The sequence below is a fragment of the Podarcis vaucheri genome (assembly GCF_965113315.1).
Source record: "Podarcis vaucheri genome assembly, chromosome: 8".
NCBI lineage: Eukaryota > Metazoa > Chordata > Lepidosauria > Squamata > Lacertidae > Podarcis > Podarcis vaucheri.
Window position 1 is genome coordinate 75,912,431 of NC_138766.1, and position 17,527 is coordinate 75,929,957.

General features: G+C 43.1%; 1 protein-coding gene across 4 annotated transcripts in view; it reads right to left on the reverse strand.

Moving 5' to 3' along the window:
* Window positions 1–17,527, reverse strand: part of CSMD3 (CUB and Sushi multiple domains 3) — a 603,606-nt gene that overhangs the window by 102,748 nt on the left and 483,331 nt on the right. For all 4 annotated transcript variants that reach the window (XM_082235380.1, XM_082235382.1, XM_082235381.1 and 1 more), the window contains 5 exons: window positions 5,630–5,748; window positions 4,825–4,894; window positions 4,068–4,184; window positions 2,103–2,312; window positions 92–280 (listed from right to left, as the gene is read on the reverse strand). In XM_082235380.1, the coding sequence (XP_082091506.1) occupies window positions 92–280; window positions 2,103–2,312; window positions 4,068–4,184; window positions 4,825–4,894; window positions 5,630–5,748 (705 nt within the window). The remainder of the gene's footprint in view (window positions 1–91; window positions 281–2,102; window positions 2,313–4,067; window positions 4,185–4,824; window positions 4,895–5,629; window positions 5,749–17,527) is intronic.

The following is a 17,527-nucleotide window of genomic DNA, read 5'->3' on the forward strand; positions in this document are numbered from 1 at the left end:
ATTCAGCTCAAATTTGTCAACAGACTTAATTGGAATACAGTTAATAAAGAGAAAGTTTGCATGAACTAGTACTTTTCTACTGAAAACATACCTTCACACCTTGGCAGAGGATGGTTCCAATTACGACTTATCCCATGAAGGCATGTAAGTGCTGAATGGCCAATTAGAGTGTACCCAGGAAAACACTCAAATGAAACAGTCTGCCCAACAGTGAAGTCAGTTCCGATGACAAAACCATTGCGAAAGGGTCGTGGATCAGGACAGCTTTGCAACTGATATGCTGAAATGAAATAGTAAGGATATTTTCTATGCACCAGAACAGAAGGTCTTTGTACATATATTTTTCTTTTTAAAAAATGTTTAAAATAAAAGACCTTATAAAAACTTCCAATATGTTATGATGCTGAGTATACTCTGATGAGTCACAACAATGAACCTAGTTTCCCTAACATTTTTCCACACACACTTGAAATATGCATACTATCACTGGTACTTGTTGTTTTATTTACTAAAATAAAAAGCCACAGAAATGAAAGGATTATATACCCCACTTCCCAGGAAAGTGTTGGAAGACCCTGTTCTGCTCAAAGGGAACTAAAAGCAATAATGTGGTTCTGCCAGCACAACAGTCCCCTTTGTGTACAATTGAACTTTCCCTTTCTCTCCTGTTCCCTCCAGTACTCAAAATCAGCTCCAGAAGGTTGGGAGGTTCTCTGGAGCAGGAGGGCAGAAGAGGATTCGAGAGGAAATGGAGTTGTCATTTGGTGAGTAGATTTCTGCTTTCGCATCACTGGATGCAACCCAATATGTCTAATCTGCTACCATGTGCAAAAATATCTAAAGAGTACAGATGGTGGGCTTGAATACACAGTATTATGCTTTCAGATTTATTAAATTTATTATTTATATACAGCTTATCCATTCATATTTTTAGGGTTGCCATATTTTGAAGAGCAAAAAACAGGACACATTTGCTGATTTCAACTTTTAACTATGGATCTTTATGGAGATTCTCATCATGAAAAAGAGGATGTGCCCTGGAAAAAGAGGGCATATGGCAACCCTATATGTCAGCAATGTCCAACCGGTCGACCATGAATGAGAGGTAGATCGTCATGGTGTTCCAGGTTGATCGCAGGAGTTAAAAAATTGATTGCCCTGTTTCTCATTAGTGACTCCAGCACTATTTGCCATCTCCGCTGCTGGTGCTGCTTTGAAAGGTTGTATTCGCTGCCTTGGCGGCTGAGTGTGTGAAGGAGAGAGGCCAGCTGGGTGTTGAGCTATCAATTTTATGCAATAGTTCCCCCCAAAATCTCAAAAACTCTGCTCATTCCCCCCCTAAAAAAAGCTCCAGAATTTTGGCAATGACAATGGGTAGATCACTGCCAGTTTTATTATACTGAGCGTAGATCGCAGTCACTAGAGAATTGGAAGTGCCTGCTATAATGTGGTCTACATAAAAACAAACCACAGAAAATGAAACCAAACAATAAAATTATCCTAAAACCAAGCATTGCTGGGACTATAACGTCTTACCATTTTGTCCACACTTTGCTTGTCCTGTGGTTTTCCATTTGCCCTGTGGCCACTTTCCCTAGGAAAATATGTTCTTTACTGCTGAATCGGAGCAAAATCTGATTGACGTTTGTTCTGATTCAGAGATAAAGAGTGGGTTTTCCATGGGGAAAGCGGCAGGACAAGCGGAATTTTGGACAAACCCTTAGTCATACACCTGAAGTACATTGAGATGCCTGTCTACTCTTAGTTCCAAAGGCTTGGCTCCACTATCCTGAGTGTATGGCATCTTTTCACCAACTGCCCTTGCACCCAGGTTGTGGCTCTCATCAAGCCACAAAGGCTCATGGTGCACCTACTTCCTTAGGAAGCTGGTGGATGTTACAAATACTTCCAGTCATGCTAAAGCAATAACCTACAGGTGGAGTTTGGTTTTCTTCACTGGTCTCTCCTTCCTCCCACAAACCTTGGTCATTGCCTCGTGCCCTTCACACTGACCCCTTTGCCTTCTGTTTAGCTTTTTCTCATCCTCTGGATAAAAACACATATTTTACAAGTTTCTAAAATAAGCATTTGAAATCACTCACCTTGATATACAATATGAAACCCTTGTTTGTTCTGAGAATAGTCACTGTGAAAATATAAGCTAGTTTCATGGGTTGTACTGAAGAGAGAAGCTGGTATTTGAGGGCCACTGAGTCTCCCAATGACAGTACTAATATCTGTTGATCCACTTCTTACTTCCAAATAATCATGGATCGTCTCCGTTGAAAAATTGGCAAATTGCAGATGAACACCTGAAAAGCAATTTTTGATAAACAAGTATGATGGAATATACCAACATTTGGGGTAGTAATAATGCATAGAAATATATGTAGTGATATCCAACAACAGTCATGCTCGGAGTAGACCTACTGAAATAAATGTATTTAAATGAAAGTATTGATTTTAATGGGCTTTCTAAGAAGAAGAAGGAGAAGAAGAAGAAGAAGAAGAAGAGGAGGAGGAGGAGGAGGAGTTTGGATTTGATATCCCGCCTTTCACTCCCCTTCAGGAGTCTCAAAGCGGCTAACATTCTCCTTTCCCTTCCTCCCCCACAACAAACACTCTGTGAGGTGAGTGGGGCTGAGAGACTTCAAAGAAGTGTGACTGGCCCAAGGTCACCCAGCAGCTGCAGGTGGAGGAGCGGAGACGCGAACCCGGTTTCCCAGATTACGAGACTACCACTCTTAACCACTGCACCACATTGGCTCTCTGAGCATGACTTAGCTATCACCTATAAATTCTGTAAAAACAACAACAGCAATCATGAGGATGTCATATTACTGGAATGACATTCGATCTGATTCTGATATTTTCATTAGGTGACCACATTTTACTTAAGTCACTCAGGGACCAATCCTATAGCATACCTTCCCCATCCCAGGGACCCAGTCAGCTGGGCTGAGCATGATGGATCTTAAGCTGGGGTAAGCCCAGGAAAAAAATGGGATTTCGGAGGGTGTGGCAGGGGAGCGACTTAGGTTGGATCCTGTCTCAGTACCTGGCAACCCAGCAAAAGTTCAGATAGCAAAAAGGGTGCTGTAACTCAAAAACTATTTTAACAGCTTAACTTTATGCCAGCTTCTTTTGTATAGCATTGCTCCTTCAATCTCTAAACACATTAATCATCGCATAAGTTATATAAATAGAATTTAAAACATTCATTCTGACTCATCCGGGTACTGAAAACAACTTCTAGATCAAGTTTTATCATTACCCTTTCCCCCTTTCTTTTTAAAATTGATATGCAGATTTCAGTTAAATTGGAAAGTAACGTTCCCTTTGCTTCTTGCTGTGCAATTTTGCCTCCATACAATACTTACCCTATTGCATTTCCAAGGAAAGGTTTTATTTTAGCTATAAACGTGTATATAATTCATCCCATTTGCTCTGAGTCTCTGGGGTAGAATCAGTTGAACGAATGTATGAAATAAAGATAATTATTTTGGGACCTTTTGAGGGACTATTCCATGTGGCAAGAAAATAGATTTACAAAATAATGCTTATTTTTACATCAGTTAATAATTTTGATACCTCATAAGACAAATTTACTGCAAATTACAGTAAGAACCAAACAGTTTCCATTCACTGGATAGAGACCTCAGAAAGCTGTGGACTTATATCTCATTGAAAATGATTAAATGAATGCATTCCACTAGCATTAAAAGTACATTATGTATCTTCAGCTGAGCTGGAGATTCACTGCATCCTAACCTACTCGTCCTGGCTGATCTTGCATAGGATTGCCCCTCAGTTAGGACCATTGATTTCAATGGGTCTACTCTAAGTAAAACTTAGGTGACTACCACCCAGTGAGCAAGTTGGACTTGTGATCTGAGTCAATATAAACACAGCTTCCTCTGTTCTTAAAATAACAAACCCCATAAGCTTATATGTTAATAAAGGAGAGATACCATCCAAAAGTAAGGTATATATTTATTTAAAAAAAGCACTTACAAGAACAAGTGTCAAGCAATAATAACAAAAAGTCACACTGGATTAATACATACCAAAACCAATGGGAAGTTTTATAGTCCATGTACAGTCCAGACTGCTAGGATAGTTCCCAGGAAATCCCGGGCTAAGGATGACTCCGCTGAAGTCTGACATAGAACCACCACACTGTGCTACAAAAGGAGAGAGAAGTATAAAGACATAACGCAAAACAAGATTAAAATAACATTTAAAAGTTAAGCTTCCCTTCTCGGTTTGCTAAATATGTGACTTTTTAAAAATCAAAATTTGAATATTATTTTATGTGATGAAAAACATGGCCTCTAACAGAACTCAGGGGGTTGCCAAAGGGGCACCCCAGTCCTAACGACAAGCACTGAGGTGTTGGCATGCTGCCAGGTACCCCAAGATGAACAGGTGTGTGTGTGTGTGTGTGTGTGTGTGAGAGAGAGAGAGAGAGAGAGAGAGAGAGAGAGAGAAAGAGAAATCTAAAGAGGAGAAACCCATCCCCACCCCCAGCAAATAAAAACAAAATCCAGTGGGAGAATAGAGGATGTTCAGTGGCCATAGAATGCTAGGCATCTGTTGGGAGGGGAGAGAAATGAAAAATGAGGGGAGGTGGGATTGCTTAATTGATTTCATTTCTATCCCTCCCTCCCTCCTTTCCAAAGGAGCCCTGGGTGTCTAAAAACAATGTAATAAAAATGATACAATTAAAATACTGTTGCAGGTTCCGCTTGTGCTTTATCTTAAATGTTTCATTGTCTGCTGTCCTTTCACCTTTGGAATTAAAGTGTTGCACAAAAGACATACCTAAGCAAATTGGAATGGGATAATTCCATCTTCTTACTGGTCCAGGCATGCAGGTTATATGTGAATGCCCCTGTAATGACAAGATAAACGTTTTCAAATTTAGCAGTCTACCAATGCAGTTCTGTACTGCCATGACTGATCATCACAATGTTGTTTCCCATCTCACTTCCTACAAAAGGAAGTATTACGGAGAAAGCATGTCAGGTCCTGAACATTGGAACTGACTAATCAGGTTCATGGGCTTGGACATCTGAATAACAAACCACAAGTACTTCATCTTTATCAAGCTAGGTATGCTCTACTGGAAATGGCAATTATATGGTTCAAATCACAAAGCTGAAGCTCATTACTATACATTTTATATTGCAGACACATTATGTGAATGTTTAAAGGTAAAGGTACCCCTGCCCGTACGGGCCAGTCTTGACAGACTCTAGGGTTGTGCGCTCATCTCACTCTATAGGCCGGGAGCCAGAGCTGTCCGCAGACACTTCCGGGTCACGTGGCCAGGGTGACGAAGCTGCTCTGGCGAGCCAGAGCCACACATGGAAACGCTGTTTACCTTCCCGCTAGTAAACGGTCCCTATTTATCTACTTGCACCCAGGGGTGCTTTCGAACTGCTAGGTTGGCAGGCGCTAGGACCGAGCAATGGGAGTGCACCCCGCCGCGGGGATTTGAACTGCCAACCATGCGATCGGCAAGTCCTAGGCGCTGAGGTTTTACCCACAGCGCCACCCGCGTTCCATGTGAATGCTTACTTACAAACAAATCAAATTATACATATGCACGCTAAATGAAATCTACCTGGAGAGAATATCCTTGATCACACTGGAAAGAAACCACATCGCCAACCATGTATCTGTCTCCAACTTTAATTCCACTGTTGGGGGTCTGAGGTTCAGGGCAAGAGTCCAAACCTATAGCTGTGAAAAGTTAAAAAACTTAACAATGACAAAATAAATTTCCTCCATTATAGAAACAGATCCCCAGACATATACAGAACACAGTTGCTCAATTTGTCAAGCAAGTACACACTGAGATTTATGACAGAAGAATTGCAGCTATTAAGTGGTAATTTTCAGAACTTCAAAGAATGCTTTCCACATCATACCGCATGGCAGGGGGCTCCTGAATATTTCAGAGGGTTCTGGGAAGTGTTTTAGGATAGCCTTGCCGGATCAAAATAGTACCAGGTACAAAATGACTGTAAAGGAGCCAACTGCCAACTATATTTCATGAACCATACTGCATATGCATGTAAGTCTCCAGCAGTCATGGTCTGGTACAGTGCTTCCATCTTCTCCCTCTGCATCCAAGTGAACAGCATCTCAAACACAGACACCAGAAGCTATAGTAGGATTATGTGGCCAGTTCTTGGAGCTACTCAGCTAGAGCCTCAGAGCGATTCACAGTTGTAACTGGGGGGAGTGGGAGTGGAGCAGCCCATCTCCTGGGAAGCTAAACAGCGTGGCCTCGCAGCAACAGGAAACAGTCAGGCTGAAGTAAATTGAAATTGAAATACTTTATTGTCACTTGTACAACTTGTATACAGTGAGGTTACACAAGCACCCCCCACTCAGCTCTCTTAGTCTTAATTCCCCTCGTTTACCGACGCACACCCACCAAACCCAAAAGTCAGTTGCCCTGTTGTTATCTTTTCATTCAGCAGCCTAACAGCCCATGGATAGAAGCTGTTCTTTGCCCTGTTGGTGCAACTAATCATGCTTCTATATCTTCTGCCTGAGGGCAGGGGATCAAGAAAGTGCCGCCAGATGCGAATATAGACTAAGGACATAAGAAGATCCTGGCTGGATCAGCCCAAAGGCCCATCTAGTCCAGTGTCTTGTTCTCACCAGATGCCTATGGGAACCCAGCAAACATGAGAGAAGAGCAAAAACACTTTCCCCATTTGTGTTTCCAGCAACTGGTAAAGGAAGGGAGACCAGGAAGAAGAGAGAAACAGGAGTGATTGAAAGGTTTAGTGGCAAGCAAGGGGACAAAGCATAGTGAAGCAAACCTAATAATAAAAAAGAAGTATACAGTAGACTGTTGGGGGCTTGGATTCGGATACAGGGCAGTATAGAAATTAATTAAATAAATAATAATAACAATTAACTCAGGCAGAGGGCCTTCTCGGTAGTGGCGCCCGCCCTGTGGAATGCTCTTCCATCAGATGTCAAAGAAATAAATAACTACCTGATGTTTAGAAGACATCTGAAGGCAGCCCTGTTTAGTGTAATTTTTAATGACTGATGTTTTAATGTACTTTTAATCTTTTGCTGGAAGCTGCCCAGAGTGGCTGGGGAAACCCAGCCAGACGGACAGGGTAAAAATTATTATTATTATTATTATTATTAGGCAAAAAAGCCAAATAAAATGAGAACATAGTCCAGAAGATTAAATACTTCTTTACAGTTACAAATTGCAGGAGATTGATGATGTGTGGTACGTGTGTCTTTTAGGAAAGCATATCCACCATTATTCATCTTCTCATCAAGCAGCATTTGTTATTTTTCTTTAGGAACCTCTGATTTCTAATAATTGTCTAGGTATCAATGGCAAGCGAATCAATTTGGGGAGGGTGATTTGAAAGACCTGAAAGGGCATTCTGCAGCATAACCACAGCAATCCCTGTGAGCAGAAAGGACGGTATGAGTTCCTTTCAGGAGAAAAGATTCCAAAAGTGCTTCAGCCACAAGTTTAATAATCATAAAGATCTCAAGTGTTTAAAAATTAAGCATGATGTTTAAATATTCAACGTGAAGGACTTGCTTCTGGTTGTTAGGCCAGCATTAAAATTGGCTTAAAACTGAATAGGCATCACTTACAAAAGGGTTCCCATGTTGCCCGTGTCTGAAAAGCTTGCTTGAAAAGTAACATTCAGCCAAGTCAGATATGCCAATTAAAAATAAAATAAAAAGCCTTTTCAAATTACAGCTCACATAGTGAAAATTACTTGTAACTATTGGAACTTCTGCGGCTCTGGACTAGGGAAATTGCTTGGGGGTTCTTTGAAACTATTTATCTTAATGCTGTTTTGGAGACTTAGCACAGCTGTTAATGGAACCTAAACAACTGAAAGTAACAATCTACTGTGTTCACTTAATAAAAACCTTGTTTAGATGTATATTCAGCTTAATCGGAGGACCATTTGTGGCCTTGTGCAGAATAACAATATGATAAATTCTGATGAAACCATGCTATTAATTGTGCAGCACTAATTACTTAACCATTTAAACTTGCTGCTTGTTGAAATCACATAGGAGTTTATTCCATGGTTCAACAAAGTTACAATCCATAACCCATCTGCAGCCTCTATAAGGTTAATCATTATGCGCAGGCACATGGGATGTGCACGTTTAAATCATTATTTGGCAAACGGCCTAGCACATTTCACTAAATCTTAGCCGAACCGATCTCGCAGCACAAGTGTGAAGATATAATTAAATAAATGTATAACTGCAAATCCTTGGAGTGTGATGGCCTGGGAATCGGATTCAGAGGCTGAACCTGAGGAATCCCAGCCTGCACAGGAGTCCCCACCTCCAGGACCAGCTGAGCCGGGGCTGGGGCTTGTACCTGAAGGGTCCTCACCTGTGCCAGATCCTCAGGAGCAGACACCAGCTGAGTCTGCTCTGGCTCCGGAGGTGATGGAGGACCCATTGCCTGCAGGTGCTCCACTCTCAGCCCCGTCAGGGGAAGAGGTGGTTGCCTCTGGGTCCGGTAACCCTCCAGCCTCTCCTGAGCTGCAGAGGCTCAGGGCAGAGAGGCGGAGGGAACTAAGTTCTTGCAGAAGAAGAGTTTGGATTTGATATCCCGCCTTTCACTCCCCTTCAGGAGTCTCAAAGCGGCTAACATTCTCCTTTCCCTTCCTCCCCCACAACAAACACTCTGTGAGGTGAGTGGGGCTGAGAGACTTCACAGAAGTGTGGCTAGCCCAAGGTCACCCAGCAGCTGCATGTGGAGGAGCGGAGACGCGAACCCGGTTACCCAGATTACGTGACTACCGCTCTTAACCACTACACCACACTGGCTCTGCAGAAGGAGTGCTTGCCTCCAGGCCAGGAGAGGTGAGTCACCTGTGGACCGGGGCCGCCCTATGCCTCGGGGCAGATAAAAGCCAGCCAGCCCAGTCCCAGGTTGCGGGAGCAACATTGTTGGTAACCTGTTCCTGCCTGCACCCTGTCCTGCTCTTCTGCCAGAGTTCCTGACCTCACCCGACTCCTTGCCTTGGACCCCGCTTCAGCCTTGACGGACAGCCTCCATACCACACCCTTGACCTCGGACTGGACCATGCCGCATGGTAACCCCCCCCCCCCCAGGACCAGCACAGGAGTAGGCAGAAAAGAAATGTAACATGCATGCCCACCCCCGACTGCAGTCACAAGGGAGACCTACAAGGGCTTGGCTCTACATGGCAATTTTGAATCCTCTCTCTTTCCAAAACTACTGAAAACAAGCACCACCATCTCACAGTTGGGATTCACAGAATGCTGTGTAAAGTAAGTCTGCAGGCTTGAGTTTGCTAGTTGATGCAACAGGCTGATGCAATACTTTCTATGGAGGTGCTGGGTCAGAATGACACAGCAATAATGTGTTGACAATTGATTGGCTGTCATCGGTTTAAAAGGAAAACCTGTCCAGCAGTAAGGTGGTAGTGTAGAGGAGTGTGGTCAGAGAGAAAGGGTCTACCTATTTGTCTTAAGGTGCAGCCAGGTGCTCTGTCTGACTGTATGAACTGCTTCTGTAGATATTTGTACATATATAGCTCACAATAAATAATACTGCACTGAAGAACCTGGAACTCTGAGCATTTCTGCTAAAGCACCGCGAAGAATTCATGACACTCACCCACCCTCATCCTCCTCTGGTGAAGTATGGATCTCTCATAAAGTGCGTGGCAAAATTTGGGCTCTCAAATTTCAGTGGCAACTTGTGCAACACTAAAATTTGGTGCCCGCAATCTCCCTAGCTCCATTTTACAGCATGGCTGTGCCACCCCCAGCTGGTCATGCTACCCTAAAGCCACCTCGGATAAGGACATCCTGTAACTCTACTCATCTCTGAATATTGAACAAAAGTTTCTTATTCTAGCTAGGGTCATGGTGATGTTCAGTGTGTACACTACCCCGCCTAACAATACCATGAAATGCAGCATGTACAAAACTGTTACATGCAGCTTCCATTTAAAAAATGATTTCCCACCATGGCACAGAAACAGGGTCAAATCAAAACTTTCAAATCAAAACTTTATTAGCAAAGCCAACAGGCCACAGCTGTACAAAAGTTAAAAGTGAGAATAGGGATAAAAGGAAGAAAAGAACAGGCAAAAGGAGGTCCGTCGGGTGAACAGGTCTGTCACTCAGATGGTGGCCCTCAATTTCACAGCTCTCTCGATGTACCTCGCGACCTTCTCTGTTATCTGACTGTTCGTATCAGATAATAGAAAATGCAGTGTAATGTCTGTTGAACGGCCGGGGTTGGAGAGAATGAGTGGAGTAATAATCTCATTCCTTAGGTCTTTGTAAAGAGGGCAAGAAAAAAGGACGTGGGACACTGTTTCCGTGTTACCATCTCCACATGGGCAGAGTCGTTTTTCAAATGGGGTCTTTTGGTAACGACCTTCGAGTACAGCAGAGGGAAGAACATCCCATCTAGCCAATGTAAAGGCACGTCTGTATTTTGGGATGGTTAGTTTAGACAAATATGAGGCTGGAGAGTCAAAATGAGAAGGGGGAAAGTAGGTATACCATGGGCACAGTTTCTTTAAGATAGTCAGGTTGTTTTGTCGTTCGATGTCTTTCAGGCGCTGGCCTATTAGACTCTTTGCTTTGATGAGGCCCATTGATAGTAGGGACTGTGAGTGCAGACCGCATGTAAGGAGTTTTTTATGCACAGTTTTAAACCACTTGCTTTCATGAGGGTCTTGCATTACTAACGGCAGTAGACCAGGAGGATTCAGATTAAGACGAAGCCAATAATTAAATGTTCTCTGCCAGGTCCGAGTTTCCACAGATGGAAGGCAGGCCTCAAGTCGCAATGCTGCGTTTGGAACACAGGGGGGGGACACCGAGTATTTGCCTTAGAAATTTGGACTGGACAGTTTCAAGACTGGAGCAATGGGTCCCCGTCCAGATTTGCGCCCCGTACAGTAACTGCGCCAGTGGTTTTGCTTGATAAACTTCAAGGGCTGCTGGGATGTATCTGCCCCCCTTCGTATAGAAGAAGCGGGACAGCATCTTGATGCTTTGAGCAGCTTTTTCTTTGGCACATTTTTGGTGGACATCCCAGGACCCGGTCGACTGGAAAACGATACCCAGATATTTGAAGGCTTTGACTTGTTCAATTGTCTGGTTATCCATCCTCCAGCTGTACTGTCTGTGTTTCCTTGCAAAAACCATGATTTTGGTTTTCTGATAGTTTATTGCAAGTTGCTCTCTTCTACAGTATGCTGAGAATTCATCTATGAGCCTATTTAAACCTATTCTTGTTCGGGATAGGAGTATCGCATCGTCAGCGTACAAAAGCACTGATATTGCTTTGTCAGCCAGTTTGGGGGCGTGGAAGTCCGGAGATGACAAACAGTTAACCATATCATTGATGTAGATGTTAAATAGAACTGGAGCCAGGATACAGCCTTGCTTGACCCCCTTACTGACAGGAACTGGTCCTATAAGATGGCCATTTAACGAAGTTCTTACATGCAGCACCGTGTCTTTGTATAAACAGCTGATCAGAAATAATAGTCTTTTGTCTATGCTAGAGGTGCTCAATTTGTCCCAGAGTTTTACACGTGGAATTGAATCGAAAGCAGCCTTTAGATCAATAAAGGCTGCATATAACACCCCACGGGATTTTTTGGCATATTTGTCAATTAAATAGGCTAGGGTGAAGCAATGGTCTATGGTGGATCTGCCTTGCCTGAAACCCGCTTGCTCTTCCGCTAGAATAGCTTCAGTTTCCAGCCAGCTAGTTAGCTTGGTATAAAGATGTTTGGCATATAGTTTGCTGAGTATAGGCAGAAGGCTGATTGGTCTATAACTCGCCGGATCTGTCATGGGTCCTTTTTTGTAGATTGGGATAATTATTGCCTCAGTCCAACCATCTGGGAGTAAACCCGTTGAGTCGATCCAAGAAAATAAAGACGCCAGCAGGGGGGCCCACCAGCCAATGTTGGACTTCAGAAGTTCAGCAGGGATGTAATCATTCCCTGGGGCCTTGTTGTTCTTTAATTGTACGATTAAGTTCTCAACTTCCTTCGGAGTTACTGCTGGCCAATGAGGTAGGTCCTCCAGTTGAATGCATAGTTTGTAATGTTGGGCTTCCTGGTCATAGAACAAAGATTGAAAATGGCGCAACCACTCCATTGGTTCCACTGTACAGATGGAATTAGTGCGCTCCTGGTCCAGTAGACCAGATATGGTTCGCCAAAAGCAAGTAGTATCTTTCTCGTGCGATGCCTTAACCAACCTGTGCCATGCGGCTCTTTCAGCTTCCAGTTTCTTTCTCCTTAATAATTGTTTATACGACCGTCTCAGATAAATATAAGCATTAAGTAGGAGAGCAGTCCCTGATTTCCTGTATCTCCGGTAGGCTGTTCTCATTTGTCTCCTTGTTTGCCTGCACTCCAGGTCAAACCAGCTAGCTCCGTCCTTTGCCCTCTTTGTAGCGGAGCTATGTATCACTGTTGTTAAATGGGGTTTCAATCTTTCCAAGAGTAATTTAAAGCGTTCCATAATCGCAGCTGCTGAATTTCCTGATACAATAGCGGAGCGAATAAGCTTTAACTCCACTGACTGAAGAAGGAGGGTTAGGTTTTCATTCAATATTGGGGACCATTTGAGTCTTTTGGGGGCTGGTATATCCAAATTTACAGAAGGTATATATTGTGGCTCGGCAATAGAATAGTCAAAAGGCCCGCCTGCAAGCTCTAAAATTAGAGGTAGGTGATCACTCAGAGTATTATGGCCCACTTGAAACTTCCTTATAAAGCTGTGAGCAAATCTTGAGATTAAGATATAGTCTATAACACTTCCCCCAGCCTTGGAGAAATGGGTATATTCCCCGGGGCGGTCCCCCTCTATATTGCCGTTTAATATCAGCAGTTCCCTCCGTCTAGCAGCCTGCACTAAGCAGAGACCTGGGAAATTACTTCTACTATCTTTGGACAGACGTGTCGCGCCAATATCCGTCTGTTCTTCAGGGTCCAAAAATTGGTTGAAATGAGTGTGTAGACTGTTGTCATCTGTTCCTATACGAGCGTTGAAATCTCCACACACAATGGTCAGGGCAGACGGGTAAATAGATTCGAGTGGCTCTAAAAACGCCTCTAGCTCAGCCCATGTAGCCTTAACAACGGGTTTTTTTTGGCCTGGGGGGATATAGACATTGACCAGCAGGAGAATAGTTCTCTTGAAGCTAAGTAGGGCGGCTGTTGCTAAAGAGTTGCAGCTGGGTAGGGCTGTTAGGGAGTGCGCTAGCTCCGTGGAAATGAAGCAAGCTAGGCCACCACTAGATCTGCCGCCCCTTTGAGATGGAGAGGCAGGCAGGTAGTGGCAGTTATACCCATTAAGAAATATAGGGTCATTCTGCCATGTCTCCTGAAAGAAGATGATGTCGAATTGCTTAAGGTAACAGCACAGAAACAGGGTTATACAAACCTGTTTTCATTGGTTTCTCCAGCCCAACTTTGAAGCCCAACTTTGAAAAGTGACTGTCTCAACTGAGGAGGAAGGATAGCTATGACTCTGCACCCAGGATAAAGGAAAAACTCAAGCACCTCAGATCATAGCTGTCAACTTTTCCCTTTTCTTGCGAGAAATCCTATCAGAATAAGGGAATTTTCCTTTAAAAAAGGGAAACGTTGACAGCTATGCCTCAGATTTTAGCAGGTATTCTCTGCTTCGCTTTCAAATAACTTTGGCCTCAAAATATTACACAGCAATATTTTAATGCATTTCAAAAAATATCTATCAATTTAAAGATCTACATATCAGTTTTCCCATACTCAATGCAGTCTGCATCCAAATGTAATTAAACACAATTCCACCTTTTAAAAACAATAATTAAACATGGAATAAAAACAAAAAATCCTAAGGCAGCCACTGAAGAAAGTCTGAGCAGCCTACAAATTGCTTCAACAGTTGAAAGCCTTCAAAAATACACAGATCTCACAACATCCCTAGAAGATCACAAGAGGATAAACAGTCTTTAACTGTTATTAGGGGGCTGATTTCAAAGCCTTGGAGGAATTACATAAAAGCCTTGCTCTTTCCAGTGCAAAGCAGGGCCAGGGCCTGATCAACTACAAGTGTGGCAAGGACTCCTACAATCTCTAAGGTACATTGCTCCCAGGTCCTGAAGGTTTTAAAACCCAGGTGGGCAAGCTGTGGTTCAGGATAGTCATATTTAGTTTACATAGAACACTTTGCCTCTGGCTCTGGCTACCTCATATGTACCCCATAGATTAGGTCTGGGAATATGAGCCCCGAGAGAGGGGGGGGGAGAGAGAGAGAGAACAAGAAGTTTCTTCTCCCTGGTTTAGGGGTAAGCATCAGCACTCCAATTTGCTCCAGTGGGAGCTTTTACTGGCAAGCAAATTGCAGGTGTGGACTGGAAGTGAACTTGCAGGCTGTGTGTGTGTGAAGTCTAAAGGCCCTCAAACTTCTATTGCTCCATACCAGGGTACTGATCTCAATTGGGCCCCACAGCTGCTATTTCTGAAAAATAAAAATAAAATCTCTGATGTCAATCAACATGTTCCATATACCAAAGTATATGTGTATTTTACCAGTTTCTCCACAAGAATATCTTGGGGGACTTTGTCAAAAGCCTTACAGTGGTACCTCAGGTTACATACACTTCAGGTTACATACGCTTCAGGTTACAGACTCTGCTAACCCAGAAATAGTTGTCAGTATCTCAGCTCACAGTCAGAGGTAAACTGGCCTCCCCCGGGCAAATTGAGTGAGATACTTGTTTACCTTCCGTCTGCTACTCCCGGCAGGCTAGGTCGTAAACCGGCGATTCTCCTCGTTAGATGTGAGGAGAACACACCCTCTGCTTCTCTCTCCTTGCTTTCCCCCCCAGGGAGGGGAAATGAGACAGACAGGAGTCCTATTTACATGTTTTATTCCTGTCATTCAGCAGTACATAGAAAACGTGACTGCACCCTTCAGACTCCATCAGAAGAGTCACATTGCTCCACCCCTGTACTTCCAGCACAGATCAGATGACACTCTGAGCTAACATCCGGTGCTCCCCCTTTTCTCCAACAGTACAGTTCGAGACAACAACATCCTGTTTTGCATTCCAGCCACTTGCAGCTGGCTTTTGCATTGCTGCTTTTATCCAACAATAGTACCTCGGGTTAAGACTTTTGCTTCAGGATGAGAACAGAAATCGTGCTCTGGCGGCACAGCAGCAGCAGGAGGCCCCATTAGCTAAAGTGGTGCTTCAGGTTAAGAACAATTCCAGGTTAAGAATGGACCTCCGGAATGAATTAAGTACTTAACCCAAGGTACCACTGTACTGAAATCAAGATACACTGTGTTCACAGCATTCCCCTGATTCACTGAGAGTGTAACTATATATATATTATTCATCAGGCATGAGTTGTTTTTGAGAAGACCACGCTGGGGTCTTATTTTCCACAGCATCATTTTCTAAGTGCTCATAGACTGACTGTTTAATTTTCAATTCTCGGACTTTTCCTGGTATCAACATCAAGCTCACCAGTCTGTAGTTGCCTGGGTCTCTCACCCCCTCCCCTTTTTTTGAAGATGAGGAAACATTTTCCCATCTCCAGTCTGCAGGAACCTCACTATTTCTCCAAGAATTCTCAAAGTCTATAGACAAAGATTACATAGTGCTGAGTTATGTCTGCTTTTTTCACCTGCTCTCCTTTTCTGAAGTTAATTGTTCACAAATACCCTTTTAATTATTAATATAGCCTTTTAAAATGAGTAATCCCAAATGAAACTGGAGGAAAGCACAGTTAGGCTACATATTTCTTTAAGCAATTGCTTACTCTTCCATTTTTTGAGTCATTATCTCTATTTATATGGATTTTTTGTCAGTTACTGATTGTTAAAGTGACAGATATTATCTAGTTTGTAGCGCACACACAGAATTCATATACATTTTTGTCTGAATAGATAATCAGAAGAGCACATAGTAGATACAGTGATATTAATATAATTGAGCACCCAATAAATCTCAGAATACTATCCTGCTATTCCAATTCTCCACCTGTAACCAATTAATTAAAAAGACAAAAAGCTACGGGAAGCTGACGAAGAAATAAATGTGCCAACCCCCCACCCCACCCCACATGTTTCAGAGAAAAATCTACAGATCAGGTCATCTTGGACAGCAACATTTATGACATACCATAATGTTAGAGAGTTCCTTAAAATCTTTCTTGAATTCGCTTGTATAAAATTGACTCCGTGTATTATAAGAAGACTCTTGCAATACCATAACGTGGGAGATTGTGGTTGTCATGATCAGGCTTAGTGCATGATTACATATATGTATATATGTTTACATACTTCCCCAAAAAAACCCCAAGTGGTTTATCATTCTTCATTGTCTAAAGGCTTTTTATTGTCATTTAAAGGTAAAGGTAAAGGGGCCCCTGAACATTAGGTCCAGTCGCGGACGACTCTGGGGTTGCGGCGCTCATCTCGCTTTACTGGCCGAGGGAGCCGGCGTACAGCTTCTGGGTCATGTGGCCAGCATGACTAAGCTGCTTCTGGCAAAACCAGAGCAGCGCATGGAAACGCCGTTTACCTTTCCGCCAGAGCAGTACCTATTTATCTACTTGCACTTTGATGTGCTTTCGAACTGTAGGTTGGCAGGAGCAGGGACCGAGCAATGGGAGCTCACCCCGTTGCAGGGATTCGAACCACCGACCTTCTGATCGGCAAGCCTTAGGCTCTGTGGTTTAACCCACAGCGCCACCCACGTCCCTTTTATTGCCATTTACCATGAAAATAATCACCTTGCCATGGAAGACCTTGTTTTATAGAAATTCATTCTATAAATTGTCTTGGCCAGGATCTATCGTCTTTAATTTGAGCATGTATCTGCAGTTCAGCTTCTGGTATTTTGGTTTAAGTACTGGAGGTTCCCATAAAGATGGAGCTTGAGGCTTCCGCCCTGGATTATCTCTGAAATCACCTGACACATACTCACAGGATCACTAGCTAAATGTCTCTCGATATTCTCTATCCCCATTCCCTGGAAAGGAGAATATATGGCCCTTAGAATGTTGAGAGACTGAAACTTCTATCAGTCTTTAGCATTTACCATGCTGGCTAGGGCTGATGGGAGTCTGGACTCCAACAGCAACTTGAAGGGCAGGTTTCCCATCTCTGTTCTACTCCTTTACTTCCTAATCAGATCTCATGTATCCGCTGACTGTCCGTGTCTTTCCTAAGGAGGTAGCCTTATACCAGATCTATCTAGCTCTACACTAATCAAGGTGTTAGGCAGACATCCTTCACATCACCTGTCATCTGATTTTGTTTAACTGGAGATACTATGGATTGAATATGCAACGCAACTGCTCTAGTGCTGAGCTGTGGTCTTCCACCATATTGTGTTCTAAAGCAACAGTTTTGGCTTTGTCCACAGTTGTGACAAAGATGGAATCAGTCTGTGAAATGTGCAGAGGAGTGAAATTGTTTCCATTCTATT